This window comes from Ctenopharyngodon idella, chromosome 11 (assembly GCF_019924925.1).
Source record: "Ctenopharyngodon idella isolate HZGC_01 chromosome 11, HZGC01, whole genome shotgun sequence".
In the NCBI taxonomy this organism is placed as follows: domain Eukaryota; kingdom Metazoa; phylum Chordata; class Actinopteri; order Cypriniformes; family Xenocyprididae; genus Ctenopharyngodon; species Ctenopharyngodon idella.
Window position 1 is genome coordinate 5703303 of NC_067230.1, and position 12652 is coordinate 5715954.

The 12652-nt window shown below is 37.9% G+C and overlaps 2 protein-coding genes across 2 annotated transcripts in view; one reads left to right on the forward strand and one right to left on the reverse strand.

The window, feature by feature from the left end:
- slc25a26 (solute carrier family 25 member 26) overlaps window positions 1-3285 on the forward strand; it is a 66501-nt gene extending 63216 nt beyond the window's left edge. The window contains exon 10 of the mRNA XM_051912105.1: window positions 727-3285. Coding sequence (XP_051768065.1) covers window positions 727-823 — 97 coding nt within the window. The 3' untranslated portion in view covers window positions 824-3285. The remainder of the gene's footprint in view (window positions 1-726) is intronic.
- Window positions 3286-4550: 1265 nt separating this feature from the next.
- The window catches only part of lrig1 (leucine-rich repeats and immunoglobulin-like domains 1), a 42841-nt gene continuing 34739 nt past the window's right edge, over window positions 4551-12652 (reverse strand). Inside the window, exons 13-18 of the mRNA XM_051912104.1 lie at window positions 12236-12556; window positions 11083-11364; window positions 9712-10143; window positions 9451-9582; window positions 7963-8238; window positions 4551-7683 (exon numbers count right to left, since the gene is read on the reverse strand). Coding sequence (XP_051768064.1) covers window positions 7496-7683; window positions 7963-8238; window positions 9451-9582; window positions 9712-10143; window positions 11083-11364; window positions 12236-12556 — 1631 coding nt within the window. The 3' untranslated portion in view covers window positions 4551-7495. The remainder of the gene's footprint in view (window positions 7684-7962; window positions 8239-9450; window positions 9583-9711; window positions 10144-11082; window positions 11365-12235; window positions 12557-12652) is intronic.

Below are 12652 nucleotides of genomic sequence, written 5' to 3' on the forward strand. Positions count from 1 at the left end.
CTATATAAATAAAGGTGACTTGACTTCTTATATATATATATATATATAAGAAAAAATGATACATCATGAAAATATTTTACAGTGTAGTCATCCACATCATTGAACAATGGACAACATAAGTCAGTTGTTAGCATGGTTTTTTTCTTTTTTTTTATTGGCTAAAAAGAACCGCTCATAAGAGTCATTCGTTCAGTAATAATTTAGACAACACTATTCATGGACTATACTGGTTGTGCTGTATGTTTTTATTCAGTAAAAAGAAATGTCTCTTTGTTTGGGGATCGGACTATACTGGTTACACTTTGGTTATGATTCACTAAAAAGAAAAAGTTAAGAGTTCGGGAATAGTACTATACTTATCACTCCATTGGCGTCATTGGGTTTGAGTATTTTTTTTTAAAATGGAACCGGTTCTGAATAAGAGCAAGTTTACATAAACCAACAATTAAAAAATAATGCAGAAGGAATACAAAACTGTTCTCAGAATTCCAAACTGAATTGCTGTGGACTGTAGACCAATGATATATGAAAATGTATGAATGCAAATAATATCAGTGATTTACTCCTGTGCCATAATAATGTCTTGGAATTATCTTCATTCAGGGGCTTTTCTCAGCAAACATTGACATGTTTTAATCATGATTAATCAACATATTTGTAATTATTAATAGCCTGAAAAGCTATTTCTAACTCTTGCTTTTATATGTTTTGTCGTCATGTCTAAAGGCTGTTCGCCGGCAGCATCCCCAGAGTGACGTTCATCAGCATGGGAGGCTTCATTTTCCTCGGCGCATATGAGAAAGTGCGCCGTACGCTTTTATAAACTCCATCTTCATGGAACAGTGTGGGTCAGTTTGTACTGGACCGGTTTCCTCAACCCAAACCCTGACTGTACAGCCAAAACTGCAAAACGAGGTCAGAGACCAGCAAAATCAGCACTACAGTGGAGTGGAGGTTGATCAAATCTGACTGAGAAACGCACCCTCTGTCCCAGTTTGAACCGCTGGTCTTGAGGGCCATGGCTAGGACACCTGGTGCCTGGATAAAAAGATCACATAACACATGGGTTTGCATTCCTGCTCATCAGTGCACAACAGATTGAGTTTAACTGCCTGAATTCCACTTATATTGCACCACAGATCAGGTTCAAACTCAAATGTCATTTTTGCAAGCCTATGTGAATCGATTAAAAAAAGCTTTTTTACAAAAATGAATTGGCTATTTGTATTACAACATGGCCGAGCTAGTCTTTTATGTACTAAAGTCATCATATATGCACTAATTGGAAACAAGTTAAAATGCGTAACGAATATTATTCCAGTGGATTATCATTACATGTTGAGTCTAGACTTTGATCCCCAAGCTTAAGCTAGTTGCTCTACCTGCTTCACTATTATTAGCTGAAAAAACACGCACAAGAGTCGAGCAGAATGCGAAGAAAGACAGATTAGTCCACAGGTGTGAATGTTTGTCTGACCTGTCATGAAGCTTGGGGCACAAGTACAATACAGAGTGTTTGACTGAAGCAACAGTGGGCCGTTCCAGCGCTGTGGGCTCTCAGTCAACAATCACCTTACACTGGTATGTGCTTTCTGTCCTAACACACACTCCAACAGTACAGAAGAATGAGCTTAACAAATCACGAGAGACATTACTATAGCAGTAAACTGATCAATTAAAATCACAAAAGTACATCGGAATGGGTGTGCAAATTTAAGTTGAACATAAGCTACAGTACTCAGCGTAATTGAGTACACCCCCTTTGAAAAGTAAAAGTAACTCCCTTTGAAATGTTTTGAAAAAGTAAAAAAAAAATTTAAACAATATCTCAATGAACACAAAAACAATTTCCAAAATGTTGACAAGACTAAGTTTTATATATCTGTTTAACTTATATTATTAACCTTACTTTCATGTTATAACTTAGAGAACAAAATTTTCAGTTTTACTCAAATTAGGGTGTACTCAAAAATCAGTACACCCCACTAAAAGTCTCTGGAGCAAAGCTAAATTTTAGATTACAAATGTCTAATTTAACAAGAATTCAACCACAGGCGAGTCTAATTATTCATTACACAGGTGTCCAGCAGACAGTTGACTATAAAAGGGTGTTAAAACCCCTTTCCATTTCATGCTGTCAGCAATGGCACCACATGGAAGAGAAATGACACAAGACCTGAGAAAAAAAAATTATTTCTTTACACCAGAAAGGTGAAGGCTACAAGAAGATCAGCAAAGCTTTACTTATCAGTCAGAATACTGTAGCAAAAGTGGTACAAAAATTTAAAAAAGATGGAATTGCAACCATCTCACAGAGACGTCCAGGTCATCCACGGAAGTTAACACCTCGACAGGAGCGTCTTCTGATGAGAAGGGTTGAAGAAAATTGGCATGCAAGTTTACTGCAGTTATCTAAAGAAGTAGAAAGCCAAACTGGGGTGACTATTTCCCGTGACACAATATGGCGTACACTGCAGAGGAATGGCATGCATAGGTGCCGTCCACGAAAGAAGCCTCTCCTAAAGCCCAGGCACAAAAAAGCCTGCCTAGAGTTTGCCAGGGCCCAAGATGACCAAGATGAAGACTGCTGGGACTCTATACTCTGGAGTGATGAGACCAAGATAAATGTTTTTGGAACTGACGCCTTCAAAACTGTATGGCGTCGCAAAGGTGAGGAATGCAAAGAAAAATGCATGGTGCCTACAGTGAAACATGGTGGTGGCAGTGTCCTTATGTGGGGCTGCATGAGTGCTGCTGGTGTCGGGGAGCTGCATTTCATTGATGGCATCATGAATTCACAGATGTACAGCTCTATACTGAAAGAGAAGATGCTACCATCACTCGTTGTGCACTTTTCCAACATGACAATGATCCTAAACACACATCTAAGGTCACTGTTGGATTTCTGAAGAAGAACAGGGTGAAAGTGATTCAGTGGCTCCTGATCTGAACCCAATCGAGCACCTATGGGGAATTCTGAAGAGACAAGTTGAGCATCACTCTCCATCCAGCATCCAGTCTCTAAAAGAGGTCATTCTTGAAGAATGGAAAAAGATAGATGTTGCAAAATGTCGCCAACTTGTTCATTCCATGACTTGGTGCTGTCATTAAAAATCACAGAGGCCATATAAACTACTAAATGTAGTTTTTGTTGTGGGGTGTACTCATTTTTGCATCACACTAATTTGAGTAAAACTGAAAAATGTGTAATCTAAGTTAGATTATTAACCTTACTTTCATGTTATAAGTTATACAGATGTTATATTAAACTCAGTCTTGTCAACATTTTGGAAATTGTTTTTGTGTTCATTGAGATATAGTTTAAAATGTTACTTTTCAAAGGGGGTGTACTCATTTACGCTGAGCACTGTATATCTGTTTGAGGACTAGCAACTATTGGCACAATTGATTATTTTAATTGTTAACTGAGAAGGACAAAATCAGCGATATCAGGCTAAAATCAGGAGAATAAATGAAATTTGATTTAGTTAAAGCTTCACTGAAATAAAATTGGTGTAGAAACAGTTTTCACTCAGAAATTGCTAGTTAATTTCACAAACAATTACAAAGTTTTGAGAAAAATTTTATGATTTGTTTCGATTTCGATTCACAAGCCTGCAATTCAATTCAATTCGATTCAGTTTTATTGATTAATTGGGTTATGTATCAGGTACAGTACATGGCAAATTTTCTCAAGGAAAAAGAAATCTCTCAACTAATGCTGTGTAAATTATAGAGAACTCCAGTTGGTACATTACTATAATATTAAAGGTTAAAATTAAGTGAATAAAAGCCTAAATTAATCTGTTCATCATATAAAGCTATCAAGTCTCTTCAAAAAATTTGGACTAAACCACTCAATTCATATGGATTAGTTTTACCATCTCTTTATGAACTTTTTGAAGCGTCAAAGTTTCAGTTGTGAAGGCAGTCTATAGAGGGACAGAAAGCTCTCAGATTTCATCAAAAATATCTTAATTTGTGTTCCGAAGATGAACAAAAGTCTTACGGGTTTGGAATGACATGAGGGTGAATAATTAATGACAGAATTTTCATTTTTGGGTGAACTAACCCATTAAAGAGTGCCAAAATGGTATTGTTTGAATTTCATTATAAAATTGACAGAATTTGAAAGCTGAGAGTTTCATTACAAAAGAAACAAAGCATAAAGGTTATTGTGGTTTATTGGATGGGAGGCACAATGTTCTGTTCATTCATCAACTGAAAACAGCATCGACTAAAAGATAGATTCTTGGGATTTAAGAATCAATGTCTGTTCATCAGAATCCAGCTCTATTACAAAGCAATAGCAAGTAACACAAATTTTGAAGTAGAAAAACTGAAATAGTATTTTCTTAAAACATACTCCAATAAACTTTAGTTACAACTTTGAACAATCATTTGACATTAATTTTAATAGTTTATCTAAAGAAATGAAAATGGGATTCGTGCCCTTTGTTGCTTAAAAAAATGTGATGGGGCACACCCTATTCATGCAAAGTATTTGCTGTTCCAGTGCATCAAAATAAAAAGACACAAACCAGAGGGTGTAAAAGAGCAAAATGTGACTTTAATAAACACCTGCCATTTTGACACTTCAACAGTTTTAGCCATGTGGGTGAACAGCTGTGATTAGAGTTCATTTCAATAAATTAATCTGGTATGAAACATCTGTAGAGTTAACATATATGAGCTAGTGGGGTTCTTCACAGAGCTAGATTACACAATTAACCAGTTACCCACAGTATCAAAGTACTGCTATGGTCTGAACTTTTGGGGGATAAACTGGCATTTGCTGTAATCTAACTTTACAAAACATTCCCCAAGTTTAGTAGTAGAGATGTTTCACTATTTGGCCTAAAAAACAAAACAAAAAAAATCCTTGGCTGTTGACATGAACCAGTTTGACTCAGGCTAACTAACAAAGACAATATGTAGCTTAGCATTAGCTGCTTTAGTCCAAAGACTAAGAGATTAGCTGATGAGGTGTTTACTTATTCCCGCTTTTTCCCTTTACATGAAGACATTCTGTGTGGTTGATGGAAGACCCTGAAGACCAGCACACGCAGCTCGACTTTTTTAGAGAGACACTCTTTCCCTTTCGTGATTTGGCAGCATTTGGCTTTTCTGTTAGCTAAAAGTCACTGTTAGAACAAATCTCTCTAAATGTTATTTTTTGGATCATTTGTTATTTTCCCAAATGTGTTAAAAACAAAGGCGGTCAACAAATACATTTAAAAATTCAGTTCAAATACCACAGGTATCGAAGGTGAGTGAAGCAGCTTTAGGTGAAGTATACATTTGTTAACGGAAGAGCCTTGATTGCATCAGAATTTCAGGGTGTAAAAATGTTATAAGAGTACTCAAAGTGCATAAATTTTCCCTTATGCCAATATTTGTCATTTCTGTACCATAACAGACCTGAAAATTCAATGCAGAGCTTTTCCTTCATCACAGACCAGAACATAAATATATTCTGACAAAGGAATATTCCAGGTTAAACACCAGTTAGTGATGACAAATACTTGACTTTGTTGTCTGCCCATAGACTGCTATTGTAAATGCCTTTCTGTACACACGTTTTTTGCAAACTGAAACTTAATTTTGTGGTAAATGACACTAGGCCATATATGTTGTGGGGAGAGTTCCCACACGTTTTTACCAGTGAATTTCCATGATTTTTCCAGTTATAAATATTCAAATATCATTTATAGAGATGGAACTCACAAAAGAAAGAGCCAATTAAACATTTTAAGATATATATATTTTTTTCCACAAAAACAAATTTAGAAAACTTACGGCGTATGTGGTACGACTCGACTCACTTTACTTTGGCTCGGTTTGCTTTTCCACTGCAGTTTAGTACCGCTTCAAAGTGGGTGGGGTGATCGTTGCGCCACTTCTACTGCCGTGGATCCGCTCCAATGAGAGGAACGTCTGCACCTCGTCGACTGACCACGCTACAGCCATTTCAATTTTCGTGCAAACCAATGATACTGCGGCGGCTGTTGCTGACTATTTAAATTAGCTTGAGTCGCAAATCCAATGACGCTGGTAGTGACGATTCTCTCTGACCAATCACTGTGTTTACACGTCACATTTTATTTATTTTTTAGATGTAATTTTTGCCGATTTTTGCCTTTATTGTGACAGGACAGTATAGAGTAGACAGGAAGTGAGGTGGCGTGACCGGTAAAGGTCCACGAGCCGGGACTCGAACTCGGGCCACCCAAAGCGCAACAACGCTATATTTCGGCATACTGCCCACGAGGCTATCGGCGCCAACATATACGTCACGTTTTAGTATCAGTACGGCTCGCTTGGAACCTCACCGAGATGGTGCTATTTAAAACGAGCCATACCGAGCTGTAGCATGCAGTGGAAAAGCACCCTTACACTACCGTTCATAAGTTTGGGGCTCGTAAGATTTTTAAAATCTCAATGCTTACCAAGGCAAATAAATACAGTAAAAACAGTAATATTGTGAAATTATTACAATTTAACTTTTTTCTTTTAATATACATTTGAATATATTTTGAAACTGTGATACATTTTTTCAGGATCCTTTGATGAATAGAACCTAAGAACAGCATTTATTTGAAATACAAATTTTCCAACATTATGCATGTCTTTACTGTCACTTTATCAATTTAAAGCATCCTTGCTGAATAAAAATATAAAAAACAAAAATATTACTGACCCCAAAAACTTCTGAACAGTAGTGTTTGTTCAGTATAAAAAGTCTGTAACGTTTTTATGAATTTTAAAGAGTTTGTTGATGCCTAGAATAGTCATGGACATTATCAAAAAAAATTTTTTTTTTTCTTTTTAAAAGTCCCTGATATTTCCAGGTATTCCCTGAGAATGGGAACCCTGTATCTTATTTAACCTAGAATATTCCTTTAAGACTGCCTATTATGATTATTGGGCTGTTTAAACTTCAAGTGCATGACAAAATTCCCATTTGTGAAAGGGAAAGTGTACATCTTCCCAACAAAAAAAAAACATGTGAAATCTTTGATCTTGCAATAAGGCACTGCTTATAAAACCGGGAAAAGCAGGAGAGATCTGTTTAAAAAAAAAAAAAAAAGGCAAGAAATAAAAATAAAATATAACCACTCTGATCTCACCATGCACCGAATAGAGTTGAACACTCTTTTATAAAAGTTCTAGAATACATACATTCATATATTTATATATGAAAACTCTTATGTACAGCTCAAAGCCCAACGTTATAGCACTCTGTCATACATTTTGCATGCGTCAAATGCAAGTCACATTTCTGAAGTGTGAACGAAGCCTCCCTGAGGAGGATTTATATTTATATACATCATTAACGCTCGCACGGGATGCCAACATCCCACTCAAGCTTCTCCTTCAAACTCCGGACGCCCCTATTCTGCATTCAGATAGATGGGGGCAGCTTTGTCTGTGCCCCTCAGTGTGAGGTAGCAGTTCTCAGTGCAAAAGGATAAAAAAAAGTGATGGGGCGGTGTTAGTCACTGGCCCGCCCGAAGGATTCACTCTCGCTTAGGGTGGCATCAGGCATATGTGCGTGTCCGTTGGGTAATAGAGTCTGTGTAAGCTCGGACCCAATGTCACAGTCCCCAGACAGGAGCTTTACTGGCCGATGGTAGGTCTCTTCAAGTGAGGGAGATGTGTCTGACCTATTCACCAACAATCCTGAGAGAGGATGAGAAATTAGAAAATAAGTGAAGTCAAACACTAATCTAGTTGTGAAAAACAAGGAATATTATCGCTGTATTAAGTCAATGTGAAAGTGAAGATCATCAACCTGACATAAATCACTCATAACTAACATGACAGATAAACCGTGTTTTCGCCAAGCGATGGTCGTAATATTGATTTATGGGGCATGAGTGAGTCTTATTAAATTTATGGCTATCTAAAGCATAGCCATGAAGCAAAGGATTGATGAATCCGTTCCTTCATCATTCTCACCTTTTCGGTCATTGTACTGGTGCGATGAGGGTGATATTGACACCCTGTCATGGTTGGTGGGAAAGATGGGAGCTTGACTGTCTTTCCTGACCCCATTAGGTGTGCCATTGCAGTGTGGTTCACCAGTGTTGTGGCTGGTGAAAGTTGATGTCTGGTGTGTCTGCTGATACTCCAGGCCTGAAGGGGGTGCTATCCCATGAGGGAGGTAGTTGCAGTGTTTGGAGTAGCTGGTACCATTTTCCAAGCAGTCTGTACACACGACCGGCCCATCATATCCTGAAGCGAGAGAAGCTTGTTAACCTATGATTTTATGCGAAGATCATTTAAACGGACACCTTTCAAAGTTGGCATGACATGAAAATTTACCTATTTATTCACCTATTCATCTATTTTGTAAATGAATGTTATAGATCTTATTGTGAATGATTCATCCATACATTCCTTTCTTTATTTTTTCTCTTCTTTTTTAAATTTGACCACGTAATGTTTAATCAAAACTTGTTCACTGGATACAGGACTTCATTTAGTCGCTTAAACCCTGCCCCTTTAAGCTCGCATTTACTTTTGAGTGCAATCCAATCAACACCCGACTGATAGATAGATATAAAGTCTTTGGACTTGGTACTATATATATATATATATATATATATATATTAGAAAGACAGTGCACTCGTATTATTATGAATGGGAGAATGTGCAACGCGCAATATGGCGGAATAAGTCCCGCCATCTAAATAAGAACCAATCGGTAAAGTCATCGCATCACTGCAGCAGCCGTTAGAAGCTCCAGTTGAGCTTGATCCAGCCTGAAAAATGACGTTTTTTTTTGTCATGATTCAACCGTTTACAAACTAAATTTATGAGACAGTTGTTGTCAGATTTCAAAATATGAAATTTAATCGAAAGCTTGGCGAACAGCTTTGGAGAATTTGATGTTTCCCCATTCAAAGAGATAGGAGCTGCACTTGCATGGCCGAGAGGTGTTTCAAAGATGGCCGCCGAGTGAAATGACTTGTCTTAAAGGGACTTTGACCAAGTCCCCACACTACATTTTGTACACATTTTAGTAGAGAGACTATATTCACAACAAGGAATTTCTAGTCATGCATCTAGTCATTAATATTTTAGACATGAGAATCACTAGAAAAACTTGAGATTTCCAGGTTTTTAGTGACCATGGGAATCCTGTATTAAATGATTGTTCATATCTGTATGACTTTTTGAATTTCGTATGAAATAACTAAACACTTTGATTGGGATTCCAGCTTTATAGCTAAAACATGCAAACAAAATCTACAATAACAGCAATTCCGAAGAATACTCAATTCCTAAAGATCTACATATTTTTGACTGCAAGTAGAATATATTACCATTGCCGTTACTCTCCATGTAACACATTTTGCATAGTTTAAATATTCCACAATTTATTTTCTACCAAAATTAGCTTGGAAAAAGTCTGGAACTACAAGAGAAGCGTGGATACTGTACCATTGTTTTCTATGCGTCCGTTGGGTTGAGATCCGCCATTGGACTCCACTCGTATACACACATCCTGTCTCTCTGATAAAGTGCCCTGAGAGGACAAGTAACTGGGGACATCAGGAGGGACAATTGTCTCGTCTGTAAAAGGCAAGAGCAACGGTTTTAGATAAAAGTCTTGCAATGTAAAAAAACTAAATAAATTCCTCCTGCACAACATGCTGAGCCCTAAACAAAAACAAAAAACTAAATCTGTGTGAATAAACGCACCTGTGTTTACACTGCACTCCTCGCTCTTCTTCCTCGTCTGGTAGATAATACACACCCAAACTAGTGATGTCACCACAATACTGGTCACCACAGCTATGACAATGATTCCAACAGTAACAGTGCTGGGGCTTGTAAAAGGAGCACAGTCCTCGAAGCGCTGGTAAACATTCAGCTGGCAGTGAGCGCGCTCTGTGCCGAGGGTGTTAGACATGACACACGTGTAGCGTCCTGCGTCCTCTAAAGTGGTGGTGCCGATCACCAAGAGCTGATTCCCTGGAGTGAAGTGGTGACGGTCGCTGGGGTGAAGAGGCTCCTCCCCCTTTAGCCAGGTGATGCGAGGAGGTGGGCTGCCTAAAGCCTTGCACTGCAATGCAACAGTTTCTCCCACCACCACATTTCGATCCTCCATTTCCTGTGCCAGATGAGGGGTCTCTGCAGGAAGTTTACAGGGAATAGTTATTGAATTACATACGGACATTGGTAAAGTTGCCCAAGTACAAAGAATCCCTTTAGTTCATGTCACAGCTGCGAATCGTAATTGTATTGGACCAAAAATTCTCCTCAAGGACAAGATGAGTCTTTTTAGAAAAAACGTAAATTGCTTAAAGGTAACCTATTATGTTAAATCCACTTTTACAAGGTGTTTGGATATAAATGAAATAAATAAATAAACCCCACAATGATAAAAATCCACCCACTCTTTTTTTCCAAAAAAACTTGACCAGTGGAGTCTAATTCCTGAGTGAATGTTTCCTATAAACTGGTTCTTTTCAGTGAATAAAAAACCTACAGCAGAACCAGTGTAGTCCAATTCCTGAATGAATGACTCTTATAAACTGGTGCTTTTTAGTGAATCAAAAACATACATCACCAGTGTAGTTCGATTCCAGAATGAATGACTCTTCTAAGCCTGTTTGTTTTTAGTGAATCAAAAACATACGCTAGGACCAGTGTAGTCTGATTTCCAAATGAATGATTCTTATAAACAGGATTTTCTCCAGTGCAAGCAGTATGTAGTCTGATTCATGAAATGATTGACCCTCGAGTCAATTCTTTTTAGTGAATGAAAAACAAAGCCCAGTTTAGGTCCACTATACCACATAATGTTATTTGACTGTTTCTGCCTAGCAATTACTCAGTCAAGAGCTCAAAAATACCACTATGTGAGCCCTCAGCACTTCCTCTACTGCCTGTGACCTCTTTCCTGACCTTTCACCTTCAAACCAGCACATAAAGCCCAGCTGCTTCAGATGGAGGAAAAAAAAAAAAAAAACACTCTTACGTAGAACTAAGCAGCAGTTAGCAAAACTCCCAACAGCTTAATAAACAAATCTGAATTCCATGATGTAAATATTACAAAAATGACCTTACCTAGCACTGTTAGTGTGACATTGGCGGAGATCATGCCTGCCGTGTTTTTGGCCGTGCAGCTGTACACGCCCATATCCTCAGGCTTCACATCCATGATGAAGAAGACATCATCATCAGGCATCACACGCATGCGGCGCTCTCGGGCGGCAGGGAAATCTGTACCACCATCTTTCTGCCACGCCACCTGGGGAGTCGGATGTCCTTCGGCCGCGCACTCCAACCGTGCCTTCGTGCCCGTGCGGATTGTGATGTCGCGTGGGGTCTTGACGAATGAAGGCAGCACTGTGCGCATAAAAAGGCAAAGGGAAATTAGCCCTAGCAAGGATTATTCCCATAATGTTGCTGCATCAGCAACAAACAAGCCCAACATTCATAGCTGTGACTAACTCAATTGGCAATGGGAAATGGCTTGATTTGGACGGGCATGAAACCAAAATACCTCAGGACAATCAATTTGCATCTGTTGCTTGAACTGACAAGGCATGTAATCCAAGTGTACTGCTAACAGCAAAGAAGCTAAAAAGTTCCCGAAATGTTGCATGATGGGAACGGGGTGTATATATATATATATATATATATATGTAAAAAGTAATATTTAAATATTATATAAACATTATATTATATTAACATATATGATGTATGAGCATGTATATTATATAAATACAAATATATAATTATAAATATTATAAACATTATAAAATATTGTATATGTATAAGTACGTATAATATTACAATTAAATATAATATTCAGGGTTTGAAATAAATCTATTATTACGAATGAAACTGATCTAAACAAGACCCAAAAATATTTATGAATCATATGAATCATTTAAAAATATTTAAAAAATAACCATATTTAAAATATTTATTAATAAACATATATTTATATTTTATTGTTTGTTAAGTTCAAACGTTAATAAATGACTACTGTGTATTAAGCATACACTGACATTTAAAAAAAAATAATTAATAATTAATTGCAATTATTTGTTTGACAATTAAATCCTTATTTTGGAACAAAGGTTTTTTGCATGAGTATTTTGTGCAAATGGTATGACTTACACATTTTCAACTGTAGATGAACCAATCACATAACCAGCTAAAGAAGAAAACTGAAAAGTACAGCTAAGTAGTTTAGGTTTGTTAAATGTACCGTTTACAGTGACCCGGGCCTTGTTAGAGTAGGAAGAGCCAAAGTGGTTACTGATGATGCACTGGTAGCGGCCCTCATGGTTGAAGGTGACATGTCGGAGGTGGAGGATAGTGGTGTACTCCATCACCCCTCCATCACTGGCCCGCACATGGGCGAAGTTCTCCACCTCAGCTTGGCGTAGCGTCTCCTGGTCCTTGCGCCAGGTGAAGGTCATGGGTGAGCTGCTGCTGCTGGCAGCCGTGCAGGTCAGACGCACATCTTTGCCCAATACCGCTGCCGTTGTGACAGGGTGGACTGTGATCTGGGGTTTGGGAAGATCATCTGGACAGAAGTGAATGCATAGACACATTTTAACACCTTCCTTTTTTGCAACTTGTTTGTTTGTCATAGACTATGGATTTGGATATAGCACTGCTT